The 24,279-nt window shown below is 37.2% G+C and overlaps 2 protein-coding genes across 6 annotated transcripts in view; one reads left to right on the top strand and one right to left on the bottom strand.

Annotated features, from left to right (window-relative positions):
- Positions 1–24,279, bottom strand: part of KDM1A (lysine demethylase 1A) — a 74,036-nt gene that overhangs the window by 28,918 nt on the left and 20,839 nt on the right. For 3 of the 4 annotated variants that reach the window (XM_054720926.1, XM_054720923.1, XM_054720925.1), the window contains exons 3-8: positions 16,089–16,148; positions 10,782–10,915; positions 5,667–5,745; positions 4,952–5,044; positions 2,674–2,780; positions 644–725 (exon numbers count right to left, since the gene is read on the bottom strand). In XM_054720926.1, coding sequence (XP_054576901.1) covers positions 644–725; positions 2,674–2,780; positions 4,952–5,044; positions 5,667–5,745; positions 10,782–10,915; positions 16,089–16,148 — 555 coding nt within the window. The remainder of the gene's footprint in view (positions 1–643; positions 726–2,673; positions 2,781–4,951; positions 5,045–5,666; positions 5,746–10,781; positions 10,916–16,088; positions 16,149–24,279) is intronic. The other variant, XM_054720924.1, reaches the window with a different exon arrangement.
- The window catches only part of LUZP1 (leucine zipper protein 1), a 124,806-nt gene that overhangs the window by 96,771 nt on the left and 3,756 nt on the right, over positions 1–24,279 (top strand). The window lies entirely within an intron of this gene.

Raw genomic sequence — 24,279 nt, 5'->3', positions numbered from 1 at the left:
TATTTACATATATATATATGTATATCTATATCTATATATGTATGTATATCTATATATATATCTATATATATATCCCAAAGTAAAACAAATGTGTAAGATAAGCATAAAGAAAGCAAAAAAATTACCTATAGTCCCAGTTAGTTAACACTAGAATCTTCTAGATTTTATGTGCATAAAATTAGACATACACGTACAAAATGATCATATATAACACATGTATCGTTTTGTAATCTTTTTACAACTTAGCAATACATTGTGGACATCCTTTCATGTTAATATGGAGTTACATAATTTTTAGTGGCTGTATAGTTCTCATGTGTAACTATTCCATCTTCTAATCTGTGGTTTCTAATTGTTCTGCTGTGCCACATTAAACATGCTCCAAACATAAGATGGTCCACTTGTTTATTGTCTCAGGATCATTTCCCAGGACTGGATTTGCTAGGTCCAAATGTCAGTACAGTTTAAATTTTGCACACACTGATCTATTCTTTCAGGAAGCCTATGTGTCAATTTACCTCTCACTAATACTAAGAATAGTATCCTAAGTCAATATATTTTAAAATTGCATCTATAGCTTTAAAATATAAGCTTAAACAACCTTACGGATCTCAGAAGTGTATTACAGCACAAAACTACTTACCAAGACCTGTTACTACCATAGCTCCAAGATCAGCTACATAGTTTCCTTTTCGAAATGTGGCAACTCGTCCACCTACACGATCCTGTTTTGCAGAAATTAAATGGCTAAAATCATCAATTCTATTTTAACCATTAGAACCTGGCATGGTATGCCCCAGGCCTCTGTCTTATCATTTAAAATGAAAGGTGTAGTTTAGAGTTTACATGGAATACAATAAACAGTACAGTGGGCACAAAGAGCAAATGGAGTTTAAATGGGAGGTAGGTAATGAATGACATACAGAAAGGTATGGAATTATGATGTGAAACAGGAAAAACAATTTGGTAGTCAGAAGACATATTTAGTAATAGGCACTGCTATCTCTCTATCCAGCTGTCTCTAATACCACTAGTGAACAGGCTAAGCAAAGGTCACACACATAGAAAGTATGTATTAAGAAATTCCAACTAAACACCATCTTTCTACCACCGATTTCCTACTATTGCTTTCCAGTGCCCAAAGTCAGCTGTGAATGATTTGATAGATGATTTTTTGACAAATGGTTCTCCAGAACAGGTCCATGCCCAGGCAGTGTCTAATGAGCATGAACTATTATTAATAACACCTCTCATTCCTAAATAGGCCCACGCTTATCTCTGCTGACTACGGCCTTTCAAGTATGGGATAACTTTACTGAGCTGCAGGGGTATTTCAATTATGGATAAATACAGGCATGCAAACTCCAAGCAAACAAAGCAAAACAAACACCTGTAAACTGGATTAAAACTCCACATGGGTAGGAATCATAATGATTCTATCATTCCTTACTGTACTTTTAGTGCACAGGACACAGAGGACACAAAACTATTTCCTTAGTTAATGAATAAAATATTTTTAGTAAGACTATATCAGAAATTATTTACTTTTGATTACCCCATATTTAAAAAGACCATTTTTTAAAAATTATCAATTTAGCTCAGCCCAGTGTGGCTCAGTGGTTGAGCGTCGACCCATGAACCAGGAGATCACTGTTTGATTCCCAGTCAGGGCACATGGCCAGGTTGCGGGCTCCATCCCCAGAAGAGGGTGTGCAGGAGGCAGCCGATCAACTCTCTCTTCATTGATGTTTCTATCTCTCCCTCTCCCTCTCCCTCCCGTTCCTGAAATAAAAACATATTCAAAAAAATAAATAAGTAAATAAATTAGCAATTTAGATTGTACTACACAGATTTTAGGTTGTTTAGGTTGCCCTGAGAAGTATTTATTTTTTAATTAATTTATTTTTAATTAATTTTAGAGAAAGGAAGGGAGCGGGAGAAAGAGAGAAACATCGATTGGCTGCCTCCCACACTTGCCCTGAGAGGGGATCAAACCTGTAACCCAGGTACCAGGTATATGCCCTAATGGAGAATGGAAACCCAGAACTTTTTGGTTACAGGACAACGCTCCAACCAAGACTCACTGGGCCAGGGTAAGTAGTATTTTTTTAAATAGTGGGAGTCCAGGAAGGTCTTTAAGCCATTGGAAGATAAACCTCAAAATTTACTAATGAAGATAATTTAAATAGTAGTATTCTAACATGACATCCTTTTCCCCACTCTGTGCCATCATCCCTTTCCTCCTTTACGAGTAGTTTCCATTTCTCTCTCTAGGACTAATGAGAAAGGAACCAATATCTTGGCTTCAGTAGGTCCTAAAAGATGGCAGCTACATGAGAACCAATTCCTTTTCCTTGACTGTCAAACAAGAATACAGTTCACTGTGTTCCACTACTAAAAACACTGCCTCCTGCAAAGGATACGTCCGTGAAAGCCCCATGACCTGCAAATATCCATCAAAAGGATGTGCAGATCATTTACAAACTCTGAATCCTCACTAAGCACTTTTCAAAGCTTTACTGTCAAAAGCTCTTCAATATAAATAACACTATCCAAGATACTTTTATAAGCATTAATACAAATCAATTTGGTTTAGTTCAAGTTATGATTTCTTAATTTGCAACAGATAACTTCCTTTAGGTCAGGCTTCTAAACCCCAAATAAAATTCTTACCCTAGCTTCCAGAAGTGTGACATCCATTCCGAAACTTTGTAACTGACGAGCTGCTGCCAAGCCTGAGACTCCAGAGCCTATAATAATTACCTTTCCTGTCTTTTTAGCTAAAAGCAAAAAATGAACAAAAATTAGAATATTTTGTTGTAGGTTTGAGTTTGTAATTATGGTATTTTATCATGAAAACCTCTTAACATGTCATAATGTCTTACAAAGTACACAATTTAGCTATTTTCAAAATATGGAAAGTATCTCTATATATAAAAGGCTAAGTGACCGACTGTACATCGGTCATATGACTTGCACTGGCAATTTAAAAATAAACGTTAACTCGTGTATGCGCAAGACATATAAAACTCTTGCTGGCACCAATCTAGACAGAGTAGAAATATTCCTACCTGAACCTGTTTTCGGACATGGTCAGTTATATGTTGCTTTCTCTTGAGTTCGAAGTGCGTGTGACATTAAAGTTGTAAATACTTTATCACACGGGAAATTAGTCACGTACTCTGAAAGTGTTTTTACTCTTAATGTGGTATATAGGGAGATATTAGAATAAGTTTAATCAATTTATCAGTCATTGTTTTTATAACATGTTTTTGTTGTTTCTATATTTTTATATCATGTCTTTGTTGTTACATCATGTTGTGATTGTTTATTAATCAATTTATATATTATCTTCATATACATTTTACTAATTATCTTTCATCTCTGACACTTCTATTATAGAGAAAGGGCGAATAGTGATATAAAAATATTTCTTCTAATTAATTTCCTTTCAATGTGCATGAATCCATGCATCGGGCCACTAGTCTGAATATAAATTAGCAAATATATAAAACTCATAAACTTTTTAAAAAATATATATTTAATTGATTTTTTACAGAGAGGAAGAGAGAGGGATAGAGAGTCAGAAACATCGATGAGAGAGAAACATTCATCAGCTGCCTCTTGCACACCCCCTACTGGGGATGTGCCCGCAACCAAGGTACATGCCCCTGACCGGAATCGAACCTGGGACCCTTGAGTCCGAAGGCCGACGCTCTATCCACTGAGCCAAACCGGTTTCGGCAAACTCATAAACTTTTAATTCAATGTTGAAAATTTATAAATGAAATCCTTTATGTTGGGATATACTTTCTCATTTTTTCAGTCATGTGTTTCAGTATCTGTGACCGTGGTTAATTTACTGTAAATAACCTGCTTCATTACCTCACAATTACACCATGACAATGTGATCAGCACCCTATTTATCCTTAAAGCTATTTTCTTTAAGCTTTACTTCAACAGTCTTCAGTATCCCTTTTGGAATTATTAAAGCATAAGAAATAAATGTATTTTAAAAATAATTAGTTAATTAATTCTCACAATATCCCTATCTCCTGGATTCCTGGCAGATATTATCCGGAGACTGTGAAAGGGGTAAATAGTATGTAAAAAGAAGAAATGCAAACTTCAGCAGTATAAAAAAACTAGACAATGAGAGAAAACCTCCAACCTCCTGCTTTCATAACTTACTTCTCTCATTTTTAATAAATTTTATATTTTAACTGATTCTTCTTAAATTGAAAGTCTAATACCTTTACTAAGAACCTATCAAACCAGAAATTATAGGAAACTAGAGGCCCGGTGCACAAAATTTGTGCACGGGGGGGGGGGGGGGAGGGTTTCCCCTCAGCCCAGCCTGCATCCTCTCCAATCCGGGACCTCTTGGGGGATGTCTGACTAATCCAGCAGTTGGGACATCCCTCTCACAAGCCTGGACCGCTGGCTCCTAATCGCTCACCTGCCTGCCTGCTTGGTTGCCCCTAAACCCCCTGCCCCCCCGCCCCCCCGCCGCCGGCCTGATAGTCCCTCACTGTCTCTGTGTGCCAGCCTGGTCGCCCCCAACTGTCCCCCCCTGCTGGCCTGGTCACCCCCCCGCCCCCCGCAGGTTTGATCGTCCCTCACTAACTCCCCCGCAGGCCTGGTCACTCCACGCAACCTGCTTGTTCAGTCATTTGGTCGTCCCACACTAACCCCCCTGCCGGCCTGGTCGTAGGCAGCCATCTTGTGAGGGTGTGAGGGTTAATTTGCATATTACCTCTTTATTATATAGGATTATTATATAGGATGCATTTATGAAGATATTTTAATTTTGACCTTTAAGATGAACTCTGGAATATTTTAACTCCAAATATAGATTTAGAAATCAAAATAAAATGCTAAAAGCCTCCTGGAAATAAAACCGAGTCCTAGAACTATAACAAAATCAGGAATGCATTGGACAGGTCCTTACTTGGGAGGGGTTTTATCCTCTTATAGATGCCGAAGTTGATAAGACCGTGACGCTCTAAATAACTGTGAACTCGGTGGACAAGCACAGTATCACCTATAGAATAAATGAAGTTAAAAACATGTTTATATTTTTAGCAGTTTAAACAAAATACTTTTTAACTCTATTTCTCCATCATGAAATCATTCTATACATCTATTCCACAACCTTCAGGTCATGTGACTCCTTTAGAAAAGTGATTCTTAGAACTAAGTTATGAGGTAGTACAAAATGCATAACACATAATTAGGAATTTTTAAGAATGACATTCTATCATAATGAAATAAAAGTCAAAACCAACCCTTCTTAATGTAATATTATGCTCATTTACTTTGGCAAAACTTTGTAAGATTTTGTTAGTGCCAAGTGGGAAATGAGAAAGCTAGGTAGCCAGTCAATTGAACGCCAACAAAGTACTCCATGGTGTAAAGCTGGAACATAGGTCTGGGAAAATCACTAGCAATCTCTTAAACTCACTCATCTGTTACTACAATTTAAAAACCAGAAAACACTTACAACATACAAAACAGCTTTTCTACAAGGCTCATTTTTGCACAGTACAAGGTGAAATAAGATGAAAATACAAATTAAAAAAATTAAGGAGCCATGAGGCTCATGGAAGGAAATGTCAATTTTCATAATCCAGTCCAAAACCAGTTCTACTGGACACATTACTTACTGTTGTAAGGTGCTTCTAATTGTTGGAGAGTAGCCTCAAAAGTCAGCTGAATCTTTGGATTATCCAACCACAACTGCAACTGTATTTAAATGATAGAAATTGTATTACACACAATTTGATGTATACCATATTTCCATTTTAAAATATCTTTTTAACTTTAAAGCCCCAAATACGGGCTTTCCTTTCACTGAAACAATGGGTGTTATATTCCTGACAAAGAAACTAATGAAACACAAAAACATGACAAATGAACAAATTACTGAAGAAGCTAAGAGATATTCAACCTAAAAAAGAAAAAAAATACCTAGCAACTTGCCAAGATCATACAGCTGGTAGGAAGCAACTAGGATTTAAACCTGTATTACATGACGCCAGAGATCCTGAGTAGGTAAAACGAACAAAATCAAATGATCAATTAGATATGCAGAGGTGGGGGAAAAGAGATGCCAAGGAAAACTCCTCCATTTGTGGCTTGTACAACTAAATAAGTAAGTATGCCATTCACTGAATAAGGATCACTGAAAGATGAGTAACGAGTTTAGTTTCAAGACAATCAAGAGTAGATATAAGACTGGTATCTCCATATATAGCTGGGGCTTACAGGAGAGTTAAGATCTAGAGCAATTTGCATATGGGTGATAACTAAAGCCAAAAGTGTAGAAGAGGGGGTCCTACAGGAGAGGACGTTAAGGAGCCTTAACCTTTTGCACTCGGATGTTGAGTGTGACTCGACACGGTTAGCATTAGAATAAAGGAATCGAGAAAAAAGCAAGCGAGTGCAAAGGATTAAGGAACTCCAAGCAGTTCACATAATGGCCTGTTGTTCAAGGATAAGCCTACAAAGCAGTCAAGAGAAGACAGCAGCCAGGGAAGCAGGAGAAAACCATCCTATATAATAAAAGCCTAGGTGGTGTTGCACAATGCCCTCACGTGACGCCGTCACAAGATGGCTGCTGTGACGTTCTCACAAGATGGCCACCCTCATGTTGTCACAAGATGGTCACCACAAGATGGCTGGCAGGGGAGGGCAGTTGGGGGCAACCAGGCCTGCAGGGGAGGGCAGTTGGGTGCAACCAGGCCGGCAGAGGAGTTGGGGGGGGGCAGGCCTGCAGGGGAGGGCAGGCCTGCAGAGGAGGGCAGTTGGGGGTGACCAGGCCAGCAGAGGAGGGCAGTTGGGGGCGACCAGGCCTACAGGGGTGGGCAGTTAGGGGTGACCAGGCCTGCAGGGGAGGGCAGTTGGGGCCAACCAGGCCTGCAGGGGAGGCAGTTGAGTGTGATCAGGCCGGCAGAGGAGGGTAGTTGGGGGTGACCAGGCCTGCGGGGGAGGGCAGTTGGGGGCGATCAGGTCGGCAGGGGAGGGGAGTTGGAGGCGATCAGGCCAGCAGGGAAGCAGTTAGGCGTCAATCAAACCGACAGGGTAGCGGTTAGAGTGTGATCAGGCTGGCAGGCAGAAGCAGTTAGGGGCAATTAGGCAGGCAGGCAGGAGAGCGGTTAGGAGCCAGCAGCCCTGGATTGTAGAGGGTGCAGGCTGGGCAGAGGGAGACACCCCCCCTGCACAAATTTCGTGCACCAGGCCTCTAGTCTATAATAATACTAGTAAAAGCGTAATATGCTAATTAGACTGGACATTCTTCTGGACGAAGCCAGGGCTGCCTGGGTTCCAGGTGCCTGCCAGTGGTTGGAGGGAAGCCTGGGTCCCAGGTGCCAGAAGGAACCTGGTGCTGGCAGCCAGGGAAGGAAGGCCTACTCTTGCATGAATTTCGTGCATCGGGCCTCTAGTAACATTATGTTAAGCTAAGGGAGTAATGTGTTTAAGAAAAAAGGAGCGGTCAATTATTATTTCAAATGCTGCTGAAAAAGCAGTAAGATGAGAAATGAAAAATACTGTGGTACAATCAAAGGGCTCTAACATGAATTCTCTTCAAATTGAATATACATCTTCAAAATGTAAGACCAACTGCCTACCACTATATTTTAAGTCTTAGCTAAAACTTAATAAAGACTGCTCCAAAGACAAATTTCAATGAACAAGAAATTTGGTCATTTGTAAATAAATCCAATTAAGAAATATAACCAAAATCATAGCATCTCCACTTTCCTCTGGCCTGTCACGGAAAAATGGAATTCCTCAAGTACACTCTGGGCCCAAGCTCTGCACCCCCCAAAATAAGCCTCTTCCTCCTTCTACCCTATAAAATAAAGCTTAGGTTGCCCAGCCAGTGTGGCTCAGTGGTTGAATGTCAACCTATGAACCAGGAAGTCATGATTCGATTCCCCGTCAGGGCACATAGCCAGGTTGCTCAATCCCTGGGGGGGGGGGTGGGTGTGTGCAGGAGGCAGCCCATTGATGATTCTCTCTCATCCTACCAAATAAAATAGTAATATGCAAATTGACCGCACCTTCGCTATGCCAAAAAACCACGCCCACCAGCCAATCAGGGCGAGTATGCAAAGTACCCAACAAAGATGGCGGCTAATTTGCATACGCTGAGGGAGGGAGGAGTGAAGACTGAAGACAACTTAGAAGGAAGAGGGAGGAAAAGCAGAAAGCAAGGTGGCTGCCAGAGGGAAAGCCTGAGCGGGGCGGGGCAGAGCGGGGTGGAGCTGGGTGGGCGGCAGTGATGAGCGGGTGCAGGCGCGGCGGCCCGCAAAGGCGGCGGCAGCACACGCGGCCCCAATGGCTGCTTGCAGGATTCTTCCTGCAAATGGGCTACTAGTCCTATATAATAAAGCCTAATATACTAAGTGTCTGGTCATCCGTTCAACCAATCAAAGCATAATATACTAATGATACACTAAGGCCGCTCAACCACTTGCTATGATGTGCAATGACCACCAGGGGGCAGAGAGTTGACTGGTCGACCAGTCACTATGATGTGCACTGACCACCAGGGGCAGACGCTCCAACCAGTAGGTTAGCTTGCTGCTGGGGTCCGGCTGATTGGGAGTGAGCGAGATGAGCTGGACACACCATGGAGACCTCCCGTGGCCCCTCCCCAGCCCTGATCGTGCACCGGTGGGGTCCCTCAGCCTGGCCTGTGCCCTCTAGCAATCTGGACCCCACCCCCGGTCTCTCAGGACCTCTGGGCAGCGTGTGAAGGTGGGGCCGGAGCAGAAAGAGGTGGCTCCCGGAGCGGAAAGGGGCTGGGCCGGAGTGGAAAGGCGGTGCCGGCAGCCAGGGAAAGGAAAGCCCATTCTAGCACGAATCTTCGTGCATCGGGCTTCTAGTATATATATAAAGACAATTTTGTCTAAAAAGATCCATTTAGATCAAATGTTATGCTACACATAGACATGGATGCAATTATAAGACAAATTAACCTCAGAAATACACATTAAAATTTTTCCACTCACATTTAAAAAATATATATGTATTTTTTATTTATTTCAAAGAGAAAGGGAAAGGGAGAGAGAGAGAAACATCAATGACTAGAGAGAATCACTGATTGGCTGCTTCCTGCACATGAGCCCCACACTGGGGATCGAGCCCACAACCCGGGCATGTGTCCTGTGAGCTTCTGGTTCATAGATAAATGCTCAACTACTGAGCCACGCTGGTGGGGCTCCACTCACATTTTTAAAAACCAATCTGCTTTTTTCTCCACAAAAGAGAACCTTTATTCTGTACTACAAAAACGCAGTATAACCTACCAATCCCACTACCTAAACAATCCAAATTTAGCTGTAATTTTGTAACCTACCAGTCACAATAAAGAAGTCAGTGATGGCTAAAAAGCAGACATGCTAAAATGACACTCTGAGCTAAATTCAAAATAACTGAAATTACAAGGTAAATTTGCTTTTTATCACCCTAGAATACAATGAATATTTTCTGAATAGTACCTTGCCCTCCTCTACTCTATGGTTAAGAAATTCTGATGAATAAAGGATATGAAAGAAAAATTCATAGAAGAAATACAAATAACTAATAAATGTAAAAAAGCAGTGAGTTTAAATAGTCCAAGAAATGTAAAATAAATGCAACAGTTTTGGTCTACTACAGCAGCACAGTTTGTCATCATTTTAATAACAAAACAGGGACAAGGCAATGAATGTGCCACCTGGTTCAGCCCTTTTGGGAAGTAATCTGGGAACCTGTATCAAAACTTAAGGGGTGCCCTAGCCAGTTTGGCTCAGTGGATAGAGTGTTGGCCTGCGGAGTGAAGAGTCCCAGGTTCGATTCCTGGTCAGGGCACGTGCCTGGCTTGCGGGCTAGATCCCCAGTGTGGGGCATGTAGGAGGCCACCGATCAATGATTCTATCTCTTTCTCCCTCTCCCTTCCTCCCTGAAATAAAAATAAAAAATATTAAAAAAACAAACAAACAAACAAACAAAAAACCTTGCCCTGGCTGTTTTGGCTCAGTGGGTAGAGCGTCGGCCTGCAAATTAAAGGGTTCCAGGTTCAATTCCGGTCAAGGGCACGTGCCCGGGTTATGGGCTCCATCCCCAGTAGGGGGCGTGCAGGAAGCAGCCAATTGATGATTCTCTCTCATCATTAATGTTTCTCTCTCTCTCCCCCTCCCCCGCCTCTTCCTCCCTACAATCAATAAAATATATTTAAAAAACAAAACAAAACAAGGCGTTAAGCAGCCATTCATACATTTTAACAAAGTAGCTTTTCTTTTAGAACTCAATCAAAATGAAATAATAAACAGAGATAGAGTCAAGAATGTATAAAAGCTGCTTTAACATGTAAAAATGGACACTGAAATGTCCAACAGTTAAACTGCGACTTGACTGTCAGATAAAATATTATGCAAACATTAAAAATCAATTATATTTAGCCAGAGGAGGATGTTGAACCAGATAAATAAAAGAGAATAATGGTTTCTCTTATCCTGAGAAAGAAAAAGTGATTATTTTAAAAGTATATATTTTTAAAATGTGTAAAGATTCTTATTATGTATATGAGGCTATGAGGAATGAAAAAGAGCCAAAGAATGAGAGCAAGTAGGATCTCAATTTTACAAAAACAAGAATCACATATAAAAATTTTAAAATATCTGAAGGGGAAAAAAAAAACACACTAATTTTCAACAATGGTACTCTCTTTCCCCCATATTCTCTCTAAAAGTAATATGCACTTTTTATAAAGAGATGGAAAAAGAACTTACTGTGCGGTTTCTAATAAATAGAAAGACCTTCTGGGTCTGCTGTGGTCCACTGATGATATCTGGAAAACAAGCTGCTTCTTGAGAAGTCATCCGGTCATGAGGAAGTCTACTCTGGAACGCTGCACCCTCCACACCTAGCAAAGCAAGCAAAGGACTTCTGGGAAAACGGCAAGTGAATTCAGAATTAGGGATAATGATTATGCCTCAAACTCTTTTTGGACCTGAGAACCTCTGTAAAGCTTTGCCTCATTCACAGCCTGATCTCACCTCCTTAAAAAAAAAAAAAAATTGCTCAAAAGCTAAAACATCCTTAAAATGTAGTCACTCCAAAATTACAGTTTACTGAGTGAAACAATACACCTTATAAAACATAACAAGGCATTGAACTTATTTTTTCATTGAAAATGTTGGAGAATATGCTACTTACAATTAGTATCACTAATAGTGTACAATAAATTTTAAGGAAAATACATAAACAGAAAGCAAAAGAAGCTATGGAGTGAAAAACACAATCACCTGCCCTCTTTGAGGATTAGACCAAGGAACATGAAAAGACCTCTAAGGTTTAATAACGAACAGTATGAAATACGCAATCTCATCAATGGCATCCCCATTAGTTCCCATAATTCAATGCCGGCAAGCAGTGAGAGAAGTTAAGCAGACTACAATGAAGAGATAGAAGAAGGCAAGGAATTTACCTTTTCTGGCAGAAACATTAGAAATGGTGTATTACTTATTGCAAGTAAAATACGTTACTGTATATAGTATATAGTACATATACATGTATATATACATGTATATAATACATATATATGTAGTATATCTCATATTCTATAAGTAAAATATGTTATTTTGAAACTCTTTAAGTTGGGTATTAAGTTGGTGTTTTTATATGCTGAAAGTTAAGTACATCTTTATAAGATGTCCTTAGACATACATTTATATACATTTTACTTTATATTTCTAAGATCACTCTATAAAATATACTTAACCATCAGCTTAAGAATTATCAAGAAATAATTTAAAGAGTGTTAAAATTTAATACCATTGAAATAATTACATATAAGTAACTAAATAGGTACCAGGTATCCATATTTAATTACTTAAAAGCACTTAAGACAAGAAGTTGGAAGCACTGATAATGGAAGCAAAATTAAAGGAAAAGGTATTAGTAAGATTAGAAGAATAAAATGAACAAGGCAGGTAAAGTTGCAACTTGTAAAATTATAGCTAAGCTATTTAGGTGTTGCCACAAACACATTCAAACACTGCCTAGAAAAACAAAATGGTTAACAAGAGGTCAAACAAAAATGCCTAATGCTGGTATGGGCTGCACATTAAGAAACACTGTGCTTGGAGACAAAGAGAAAAACCTATCTATCCACAACAGATAATGAGGGGAAAATACTGTTCAAGTTACTAAATCAAATCAACAATCCTCACATTTAATTAATCCCAACCTAAAATTAAACACTATCAGAATAATTAATTATTCCTAAAGAGAAAAATAATCAGTAAGAGCCATACTGCTGAGGATCCAGCAGGAAGTTAAGGCAAGAAAAGAAGAAATGCTGACTATCAGGGGATAAAGGTTATTACAGTAATGCGAAATTTTCTAAAACTACAGCTTTGATGTCTCTAGTCCCCTATCACCAAATCAAAATAAATAAATAAACAAAAAACAAAACCAAGATAAAAAAACATGTCATATTATAAGAAGCATTACCTACATAACAATAATAATAATCCTGAGTATTTGAAGCAAATATCTCTTAATAGTTTACTTTTTGGTTTATTTCATGAGTGTCTACTATTAACATGAAAATCAATAAATTGTATAAACTCTACTTTTCTCCCTCCCCCAAATAGGGGTAGTTTTCTTTCTTAGCTATTATCTTCTCTATGTTTAATTGATGGTCATTGAACACCAATCCTATTGCAAAATACTATTGTCAATGACAGGAAAACCATGTAGAAAAAAACACTTAACTTTATATTACACCTGGCTCCTCATTCCAAGTGTTACCATAAACAAATCACTCTAATAACTCAGCAGGTACGGTTCAATGGTTGAGCATCCACCCATGAACCAAGAGGTCACCAGATTGATTCCCAGGCAGGGCAACATGCCTGGGTTGTAGGCTGGATCTCAGGGCGTGCAGGAAGCAGCATACCAATATTTCTATCTCTCTACCCCGCTCCCTTCCTCTCTCTCAAATCAATTTTAAAAATATTTTTTAAAAAGCATTCTAATGCAGCTGGCTAACTTTGGGAATCTTGAGAATATGTAACAATTAAGAGATTTTATTTATATAACTCGTGTGGTAGTTTTAAAGTATCTTTAAATCAAATATCAAAAGTTTAATAAAAGGAATTTAAAGAAGCCATTATCTGTGGAATAGTCTTCTCCATCTTGATTTTTTACATAACATCTAAAAAAGCTAGCTATTCTTAAAAATACTTCATCAATTTTTAAAAATGAAAAATGGTCTCTTAAAAAAAATCTTGGTAATTATGTCCTTCTTTTTGGTTTTTAGGAATAAATACTATTATTTTCAAGGAAGGAAAGCCACTATTAAAATCAAGGCTAAAAGCCTGCAAGAAAAAAATCTAACCTTTTTTCACAAGAAACAAAAATTAATTTGCAACTTAAACTTTTCAGAAGCTAAATTAAAACATCCTTATAGGCTATTTCCGAAATGAACTAACAGACCACTCTGGATAATCTAACTCTTAAGTGTCTCCTTTAGAGGGAAAACCTTAAAGAGTACAGTTGTTAATATCCTTATTAAAAGGAAGTTATTAGTAGTATATATAATTCAGAAATAATTTATACTTGGCTCTAGAATACAGTTTTATACTTCGGTGTTTGTGTGCACTTGTCAGAATCTGGTATTCTAGAAATTGAGAATGTTTCAAAGATGCTATTTAATTTTTAAAAAGCCCCAATGTTGCCTACATACCAATCTTGCCCTTTATTCAGTTACTCTTTCTCACCACTTTACACAGGAAATTCTAGCTCACCTTTAAAAATGCAGTCATGCTATAAAAGCACAACTACTTTTTCTAATGGCTCAACACTTTGAAAACATAGTAAAAGTAGTTAAATTACTAAAGGTACTAATTTAGATCTCTCTGGATAGGTCAATTCTAGAGGCAGAAAAGGGGAGGGGGGACAGGTAAAGATGTAGGCCTCTTATTCCATGAACTCATTCCCCCATCCTGATTCTGATATAACAGCAGCATCTTGAGTAAGGAAACAGAAATACAAAAATTAATAGAGAAGAAAGCTTCTTTTTCCATGAGAGTTACTTGCTTTTTTTAACCCCCCCCCCCAATAAAGTAGATAAATTAACTATAACTAGGTTTCTAGCTAAAGAGTGAAAACCAAAGCCTGATAGGATCTACATATCAAAGACTACTAAAAGTCAGTCAACTACAGATGTACCATATTCAGTCTTATAATAGTTTACAAATAAAAAGAATAAAAGAATGAAGGAGAGAAAAGAATAAAAGAGGAGAATCATATGATTTCTTATGCTTTAGATGTTTTCTTTTTATGGGTAAATGCACATTTTAAACGATTCTAGGAGGAAGTGTATAATGAGTAGCCTATGCTTAAGAAACAAGACCTCTGGGTTCTCATTCCCCCAACTGCTGGTGTATCCCTGGTCAAGTCATTTAACTTTGTTTCCGGTCCTAATCCATAAAATAGGGGTGATACAATACTATCTGTTTGTCTAGGAAGCTAGACAAGATGACCTCAAGTTCCCTTCTAATTTTTAAGATTTAGGATGTATAACCCAATTTGATATGAATTTTTAAAAAGTCAAGATATGATCCCTGTCCCAATGACACTCATGAGGGTCACTGGCTTTATTTAGAGAAGATTGCTGATCACTTATAAGCACATTTCTAATGCTGATTGATCACCGCACAAATGTATACTTCTGAACATGACAAAGGCCTGAAGGGAGACCTTGAAGGATTCAGAATAGTCACCACAATTCCTGGAAATGCTTAAAACTCATGTTCTACTAATGTCAAGTCTGTAGCACCACAGCTGTATATGAAAGTTTGCTTTTACTTTCAGCAATACAATGTTTTGTTTACTTTAGCAAGAGTAAAAATTTATTCACATAAAAACAAAACAAAAAACAACAAGAAAAGCCAATATAGTTGTTCAAGATTAAAGCTCTAAAGGCTATCCCTGACCCTCAACAATTCCACGGAAGATCCAACTGTGCATCCTTCGATGAAAAACATTCTTGAAGGTTTGGCTGAATAAGGATTTTTAACTTCTCTAAAATAACCATATACTGGTTATCAACTGCCAATCCTTGGGCTAGCATTTAAAGAAATCTGTTTCTAACAGTCTGAATCCCCTAAATATTAATTTCTGTATTAATGCTGAACTATCTTTGCTCCAAGAGTAAAATACAAATACTCCCTGGACCTGCTGTACACAAACTATAATAGACAAATAATTTTAAAGTAGAAGTAACAATTGAAAAATGACATGCTACAAAAATAGAGTAATACCTATTCCAGTTGTATCAATATGTAAAAGCAGCCTTGACACCAGAACACAAAAACATTCTTTAAGTGGCAAAGGATAAAATGCAGACATAGTACTTTGGATTCCTGGACCAAACTTTAACTGTTCCAAATGGGCCCTAAAAATCATTTAACCCTTTACTTTTCCCTAGAAGTAAAAATACCATAGTTTGGTCTGAAAATAAAGAGCGTATCTCGAGCAGACTTTAAAAAATAATAATTTTCATGTGAGAAACAAAAGGTTTAAACTGCAAAATAATTAACTGTGCAATGTTAGAGAAAAAAATTTACCCAACACTATGCAACAACCGTTTCTAAAATGAGTCACTTGCCTGTATAATTTCTGACTAGTCCTAGAATGCCTTTCTGTCCTTTTTTTAAAAAGACTTTCAGCCTATAGATTGTCTTCTCTATGTATACAGCTGTATTTCTTTTTACAGGTCCCATGATTCCTAAGTCTATGTTTTATGTCATGTTTACTGATACTATATAAGCTGCGGGGGAGAAAAGTATCCGCCATCTCCTTAAAAACACAAAGAGCGGAGGGCTGAGATCGGCCTGAGGACTTCAAAAGGTTTTGCTTGCCTTGTTCTAGCTACACTCTCTCCTAATACTACTCTGTCCTGTGGGTTAAATTTCCCCTGCGCTTCTGGCTAAAATGTGGATACCACAGCCAAAAACACTTGCAAGCATCAATCCCTGACTTGGCGGCTCTTGCTACTAAGTGGCAAGCATCTAAGCCACCCTCACCTGATGCTTGGCCGTCTCCATACCCTCCAGAACTGTCGTCTTGAAGTCCTCCTGCTTGCCCTGTGGAAGGAAAGAGGAGAACTCAGGGACCTTACTCCATAAATTGAGATAATATCTGGACATAAAGGCCTAATAGTTGGCGACTATCAATTCACCACCAACTAGTAAACCCATATTCAGAGAGCTCCTTTGGAATCAAGGCCCAGGGAATCACATCATAGTCTTCAAATTTCTGGTTAGGAAATTTCAACTTTACACACTGGTTCTTATTGAAAGGTAGCAAAACAAAGTACATAGTATTTCTAATTGCTAAATCCTTACTGTCAGTCTTATTTAATAGTCAAGGTTGGATAGGGGGAAAAGGGATTCCCAATGTCTTTTACTAATTATTGGTAGACTGAGAATGGGTGTGAGATGGGCTCTAGGATCTGAAGTTGCAGCAATTCAGCATCCGCTCAATATCTCTTTATCTTTACTTTTCTATCTAAAAAGAATATATATATGTATGATAAGTAAAAGACTTATTTTAATGAAAAATTCTCCCCTTGACTTCAAAGCAGAGTATGTAACAAAAAAATTCAATTACAAAAAGGTTTTATCAGAATTCAATCCTAGGCCTGAATATGCCAGTGCTTTCTTTAAAACATGGCATAATAAGATGGCCTACTCTCATATGCCAAATACAATAAGCCTGCTAAGAAAATTTTTTCTGGTTGATTAATGTGTAGAAATAACTTCAAGAAAAGTATCACAGCTTGAAAATTCAATCTGAGAAAGTTAGATTATCTTCCAGACTCTTCCAAAATCTATCACCAAAACGGATGCTATGATCCTCTTGAACTCTGAGCCACCTGGTACACTATGGGAAAATACTGTGATCTTTGGAAGACATGAAAAGACCAGCCCCCAATTATCTAAAAACTGGACAAGCTTTATTTAATCAGTTTATTTTAAAAGAATCTCAACTAGAAAGCAGATTAATTATTCTGCCACTTGAGTTAAAAGAAATAGGTAGCAAAGTAAAACTAACATAGCACCCTTGCTGTAAGAATGCTTAAAGGCCTGTAAGCCTTAAAATGACATCTTCATCTTTAAGTATATGAACGTGTTTAGATAGAAATAATTTTTTTACAATATTAAAATGTACTGCTAAAAGGTATGTGCTCTGCTTTGAAGGTAGAATAGAATATCATTCTAAAACCACAGTATCTCACTTTGTTATTATCTGAACAGCCCTTTAGGTTCTAGAAGGTTATGCTTCTCAGACAAGGCACAAGGCATAATAATTAAGAAGGGATGACTCCAATTACATAATCTAATCTGCAAACGTATCTTGAAAATGTAGGCCCTACATTTAAAATTTAACTTTTAAAGCTTAAATAAAAAATGTTCATTTTTACTAACTTCTGGATTGTTCATAAAAAAAATATTCCAAAGTTAAAAAAAATTATTGTCATTATCTTTTTTAGTTCCAAATAGAACCAAGCTAGATCAGAAGACTGAATTATATTTAAAAAAAAGGGAAGAGAAGGGCAGAGAACAAGAAAATAAATACGGTTTCCAAGAATAACATTTAGGCATCAGGAATAATACAGTTCCTCTCTCAAAGTATATTTCCTATTCTTGGCAAAGAATAACATCAATGTCATGAAGGCATGTAACCACTTCTGGAAAAAAAAAAGTAAAAACAAAAACCTCTTTCAAGCCAGCAAGTAAGCCTGAATTATTTTGTCCTTCCTACTATCATTTTCCTCTTTTCCCACTATATACCATGCTATCTGCTAATTAGCTTATTTTAACCTACAGGTAGCTCTTGACTGATCTCTTTCCCCCGGTCAATGGTACTTTGAATAGAAATATGGATTTCTTACTCCTGACTTATGTGCTTTAAAGGTTAACAGGTTGCTCTTTTACAAACTAGGTAGGGCAGTCTTTAAAAAAAGATACTGTTTTTGACAAAAAAGATGTGGGAGAAGTATAAAAATCCAAAATATGACTTATGCAGAGAAATAGGAGAAAGCCAAGCAGAAGTTGATATAGACATGTAAGAAATGATGGAAAACAAAACAAAAAGTGCTTAAAATTAAGCAACAGGACAAAGAGATTTATCTCTTGACTTGGAAGAAGTAAAGATGAGGTTGCTTTTTTTCTCTAATCATAATATACTCATGAGTATTTGAGGGTCCCATTTCTCCAAAGACATCTGAAAACATCACCATCTTTATCATTAGTATTCTAGACCAATTCTTCATCATTTTCTTAAAAACAACACACATACAACAGTTTGAAGCTAACTCTCCATCCACATAGTGTCTCCGATTAAAACATATAAAAACGCAATACTCATTTGCTCTTTGGGTCTTTCCAGCCTAGGGCTCTCCTTCTGACAGCGGCACAATGATATGGAACAGTAGGCAAGTACAGTTATCTTCCATGAGTTCAAATTCAAAACAGAAAATAAAAATATACCAAAGCAACTTTTTAATATCACTTTGATTTTGACACCAATTCACAGACTTCCTTTTGTTTTCACCCATTCACCACACACACAGACCCTCAAGTTTGGAGTAGAGATCCTTAATACAGGTTATTTATGCCTATCTTCTCCAAAATGAAATAAAATCTTTTTGTTCTATCTTACACAGCAGCCTTTCAATTGCCCTCTAATAAACCTTCTGCAGATCTGTTAAGTCATTCTTAAGCAGTTAAGTATTTGTTATAGACACTACTGGATCTTTTCTCATCTTGAGTCAAATACTCAAGAGACCACTCTTTCAATATCTTAAAAGAAAGTCTAAAATGACTTTGAAATACTTTTATCAAGCAAGTATGGATGTAAAAATCATTAGTTAGCTGTTCTCAGGAACATGCTGACCAACAGATTCACATTTTGACTAGTTTCTTAGAATCACATCCAAATTGATAACTTTTGTAAACATTTGAAAAACTTCTAGATCTAGGAAGCAACAATTTTTAAACAGAAAATAAATTTATCAAAATTATCAAAATTTTACAAAATTTACAGAATAAAAGTGACTGCCAAACTACTGATTTCAATCAAACCTGACAAACTGGACAGAAAATAAACTCTAACGTTAAACCCATCTTAGAAAATAAAGTTTCCACTATATTAATAATCAGTTGGTTTCTTGTTTAATAATCTAATTCAGTATTTGCTGAATATCCATCCCAAAACTGCCAAGCACAAGTACAAAAGTATAACAGGTTGAATCCCGATTTTAAAAGAATTTACTCTAATTGGGGAAAGATGAAATATATCCAGAAGGAAACTTTTTTTTTTTTTTTTAAAGGAAACAAGAAGCTAACTCAGACTTGGAGAACCAGGGAAACTTTTCTGAAGAAATCCAGAGAGATCTGGATAGATGGAGAGGCAGTGAAATCACCAGCATGGTCCACAACTTTTACAAAATCAAGGAGAAAAGCACAAGACATGGTGCAGAGAACCAGTTCCCCGTTAATGAAGGAGATGGTCTCAAAGAGCAGTGGGAGATCAAGCAGGATGGGTAAAATAAGCCACCTTTAGTGCCCAAAACTAACAGAACTATATGAACTTGATCAGGAAAGCAGCAAAACAAGATATTTTAGTTAAGCTAACCTGGTCACTTTGTACCAGATGAATGAGAGGGAAAAGATAACCTAAATAAATAAAGGAGATTATTTAGACGTGAAGTGAAATCCACTAGAGTAAAAATGTGACAGTGAAGATGGATAAGGCATAACAATCAAAGAGGCTAGGGTTACACTATCATTTAAAATATTGAACTAAAACATATTGCCTGAATAAAACATCAATCCACCCTATTCCTGGTTCAACTCTGTGTTTACAAAGATGTCTGTACACAAAGGTGGAGTTCATATTTTCTCATTTGGTCCTCATTTTGCAGGTGAGAAAATCCTCATAGAAAAAGTATCCTGTTCCTATATTATACTATGATCAGACCAAATAAAGAATGGTAGCAAGATCAATTCAAGGAATTTATAAAAACAAAGTTTCTCAGCTCAACAAAATGCTATTTTACCTTAATAAAATATAAAACAAAATAATCAAATCATTAGAAAAAGCAGCTCAGTCTCTAAGACCAAACAGAAACTGGCAGTATCTGATTCAATGGTTCTTATCAGTCAAAATCAGTAAAAAAGATCTCAAACTGCCTCATAAAAGCCCAACTTCATCTCTTCATGTTTAATGTAAAACTTCCAAGATCCAATCTTGGGAAAAACATTTAAAAACTCCTGAATTCTCACCATACTTTGAATACACTTTTATTGTATTGTTTCTTCACTGTAGTCAACTCACTGTAAACCTAAACTAGACTGTGAATTCTTTGCAGGAAGACCCAGGGTTCAGCTTTGAACCCTCAGAGTCCAGCACTATGCCTAGAACAAAGCACTGTAGTTTTATAATTAACTAGAGGCCCGGTGCATAAAATTTGTACATGGGGGGCGGCCTCAGCCCAGCCTGCACCCTCTCGCAATCCGGGACCGCTGGCTCCTAACCGCTCACCTTCCTGCCGGCCAGATCGCCCCCAACTGCCCTCCCCTGCCGGCCTGATTGCCCCTAACCACCTCTGCCTCAGCTCCCACCACTGTGGCTTTGTCTGGAAGATGTCTGGTCTAATTAGTATATTACCCTTTTATTAGTATAGATGTGTGTGAAATAAAGTAAATGTGGACCTGCCATATTTGGGGGAGTCTTATTTTGTGCAGAAAATGTCTCTATCTTTTTTTTTTTTTAATGTTCCTCTCTATACTATCAATTCCCATATTTTCCTTCCCACCCTTTATGCCTCCAAATTTTTACAGTGAAATGTAATGTTTAAGAGTATTTTGCCTTCTATTTCACACTTATGTGTACATTTGTGTCTCATACTAAGCTATAAATTACCTGAGAGTGGGGACTATGTGTTGATATATATATATATAATTTATAGTTATCTCAAATGTAAAAATTTAGTTAAACTGATCTAGATTACCTTATCAGCCTGTGACACCTTTTTCTCAGCCCAGTAAGCATAGTTTCAAATCAGAACACTGAAAAGATGCTACATGCCCCTCCTCCCAAAAAAGAACAAGAAAATTAATCCTAGGTCTGTTCTGTAAATGTATGTACCATACCTCTTATAAAGAGAACTCAAATGATTCCAGGCACTTGACACTGGTAGGCCAAAATGGCAACATCAACAATTCTAGCAGGAATAAATTTCCCAGCAACTTCTGGTAAATCTATAAGAGGGTCTCCTACTGGGTATGAGGTGAACAGAATTCTATTGTTCCTTTGGAGGTTATCTGAGTTAATTGTCACTGAACTTGAAAGCTACTCCTGCTCTCTTGACTGCACTTGTAGGCACGGTGAGAGAAAAGCCTGGGATAAGCCATAGTAATAGCCTGACAAAATAATTCTTCACCTGAACTCTGACCATAGAACTCTCCAATGCTGCCAAACCCAGAAATTGTATTAACTGTACGTAATCAGTATGACTGCCTCACAGGGGAGATGAGGACACCTTACAACAAATAATTTTGGTCATTGGATCTTTTGTCATGTGGATAATTTCATGGTATCAGTGTTTGTAATCAAATTTCATTGAATTTTAAGATAAATTCTTTTACTCATTCACATACATTTTACATATTTTCTGCAATTTATTATTTTTACTAATTCAGGTTATGTTTTCTTTTATCTGATTTAAAAAACCCCACTTTCAACCTACAGTATGACTATTATATGAACTGGGTCCCAAAATTAAAACCACACAAATTTCAGTCATACCAATCTCTCACAAATTATTTTTATAATTTGTTTACTAGCCTATATCTCTTTCCAAAATTATCATGCAAAACAGAGAGGAGAACAGGTACTTTCCTTAGTTTATATTCTTACAAGAGTTCTTGTAAGAATATAAACAGGAGGTAAAGTGATTCTTCCCACAGTCATTGAATAAAACAGATTATATATAATACAGAGCTGTCCCTGATCAACTAACCACCTCTAATAACCATATCTAACAAAATCAATTTGAAGAGTTAATCAATAGTTTAATGAAGTCTGACCCACTGACTTCAGTATACCTTGAGCATTCATAATCAACAAAATATTTTATTCTTCTAAAGATTAACACTGTGGAAAAAGCAAAGCTAAATTTTCTAAATAAATTAAAAAGTTGGTAAGAATGAAATGTATTAAAACCTTACTTACATAGCTTAAGAGAATAATTTAATTTCTAGTTATTACCTAAAATGAGATGAAGAAAAGTTCTGATAAAGAATCAGATCCACTTCTCTCAAGATTTTAATATACCCATATGGCAATGCTCCCATTCAATTTCTGAATAAAACTGAAGTGGAAGAACTGGTTCTGACAAGACAAAAGATTTGGAAACTTGGGACAGTTTCTGAATATTTGAACTCACCTGGTAATATTTTATGATTCACCACCAGGGCCCAATCTATTTCTAAATTATATAAGCTAGTAAACTGCATCACTACTTTTCTGGCTAAAGTACTTCCCTCACTCACCCTGGAATTTTTTTAAAAGTTATTTTAAAGAAAAAAAACTATAAATTTTCATAACCACATACAATATATTGGCAAGTTCTGGCTGTTATCAACACATCTCTGAGCACATCTCCTAAACTTAATAAACAAACTTTAACTTTCCCCCCAAATATTAAGATAATTAGACTAAACCACTGAATTAAAGTGAACTAGAACATAATAGCATAAAAGACAGTTCCCCAAATCCTAAATCCCTATGTTAAGATATTTACTTTTTGTGGGGTGCCTGATATTTATGAAAAAAGATAACCAACCAACAACAAATAAACAAATAGCTGCTTTTATGAAAAAGAAAACACCAAAATGAGACTTGGTTTAAATTTTTCAGAAGACAAAGAAGTATCAACTTGGTACCAACGTAAATCAGTTGTTTACTGGAGACACTGACAACCACAAAGAAGAGGGTGAAGCAGCATGTCAGGTGTCTGCTGAATAATACTTAAGAGCCCTTGAACCACCTCTTGAGCTATGACATATCAAAAGGATTGTCCCCACGTATCTCATTAGCAAGTCTCCAGCAAAGGCAGAAAAAAAAGAAGGCAAGAAAGCAAAGAATACAGAAGAAAGAAGTAAACAGTCAAGAGAAGAGTAAGGACAGAAGAAGGGAAGAAAGCTATATTTCTTTTCTTTTAGAAAGAGGAGGGAACAAAAAGAGAGATGTTGAGGTACAGAGGTGACTACATTTGCCTCAGGAACATTAGTCCCAAAGATAATATATATAATCCAATAAGAAGCTGTCCAAGAAGTCATTCTAAGAAAGTTTAGGAAAACTATTCTAAGAAAATCTAATTCCTGAGATGAAATGAACACAGAATCTAATTATCTTTTTCTAAATGCTCTCAGACTATAGGGTGCCCCCCCAAAAAATGTATACACACACTTTGAATGATTATAAAGGCAGTGTTTTATTAAAATACATTTCATTTTCGCCAAAACCGGTTTGGCTCAATGGATAGAGCGTCGGTCTGCAGACTGAAAGGTCCCAGGTTCGATTCCGGTCAAGGGCATGTACATTGGCTGCGGGCACATCCCTGGTAGGGGGTGTGCAGGAGGCAGCTGGTCGATGATTCTCTCTCATCGATGTTTCTAGCTCTCTATCCCTCTCCCTTCCTCTCTGTAAAAAATCAATAAAATATATTTTAAAAAAAACAAAAACAAAACAAAAACAAAAATACATTTCATTTTCAAAATTGAGCTATCAGCTGTGAAAGTGTATATACATTTGAGGGGGGAGACACACCCTGTATATTCTTTTGTTACATTTTATTAAATTACAAGTGTGGTGATTTATATACATCACAGAGGGAAATATTAAAACAAACGTTTTAAAGGCTAAAAAAATAATAAAACTTCTCAAATGAAATATGCTTTAATCTGGGTACCTATGAAAATCATGCAAAAATACAGCATATGGGATCTGAAACAAGCATGTTGTTTTAATGTTTTTTATTGATTTTAGACAGAGGGGAAGGGAAAGGAAGAGATAGAAACACCAAAGTGAGAGAGAATCAATCGGCTGCCTCCTGCACACCCCCTACTGGGGATCATAGGGCAACCTGAGCATGTGCCCAGTCACCGAACCACCACCGCCAGACTTGTTTTTGTTTTTAAAAGA

The sequence above is a fragment of the Eptesicus fuscus genome, chromosome 9 (assembly GCF_027574615.1).
Source record: "Eptesicus fuscus isolate TK198812 chromosome 9, DD_ASM_mEF_20220401, whole genome shotgun sequence".
Classification (NCBI taxonomy): domain Eukaryota; kingdom Metazoa; phylum Chordata; class Mammalia; order Chiroptera; family Vespertilionidae; genus Eptesicus; species Eptesicus fuscus.
Note: the sequence above shows the minus strand (reverse complement) of the source record. Positions and strands in the feature narration are given on the sequence as shown.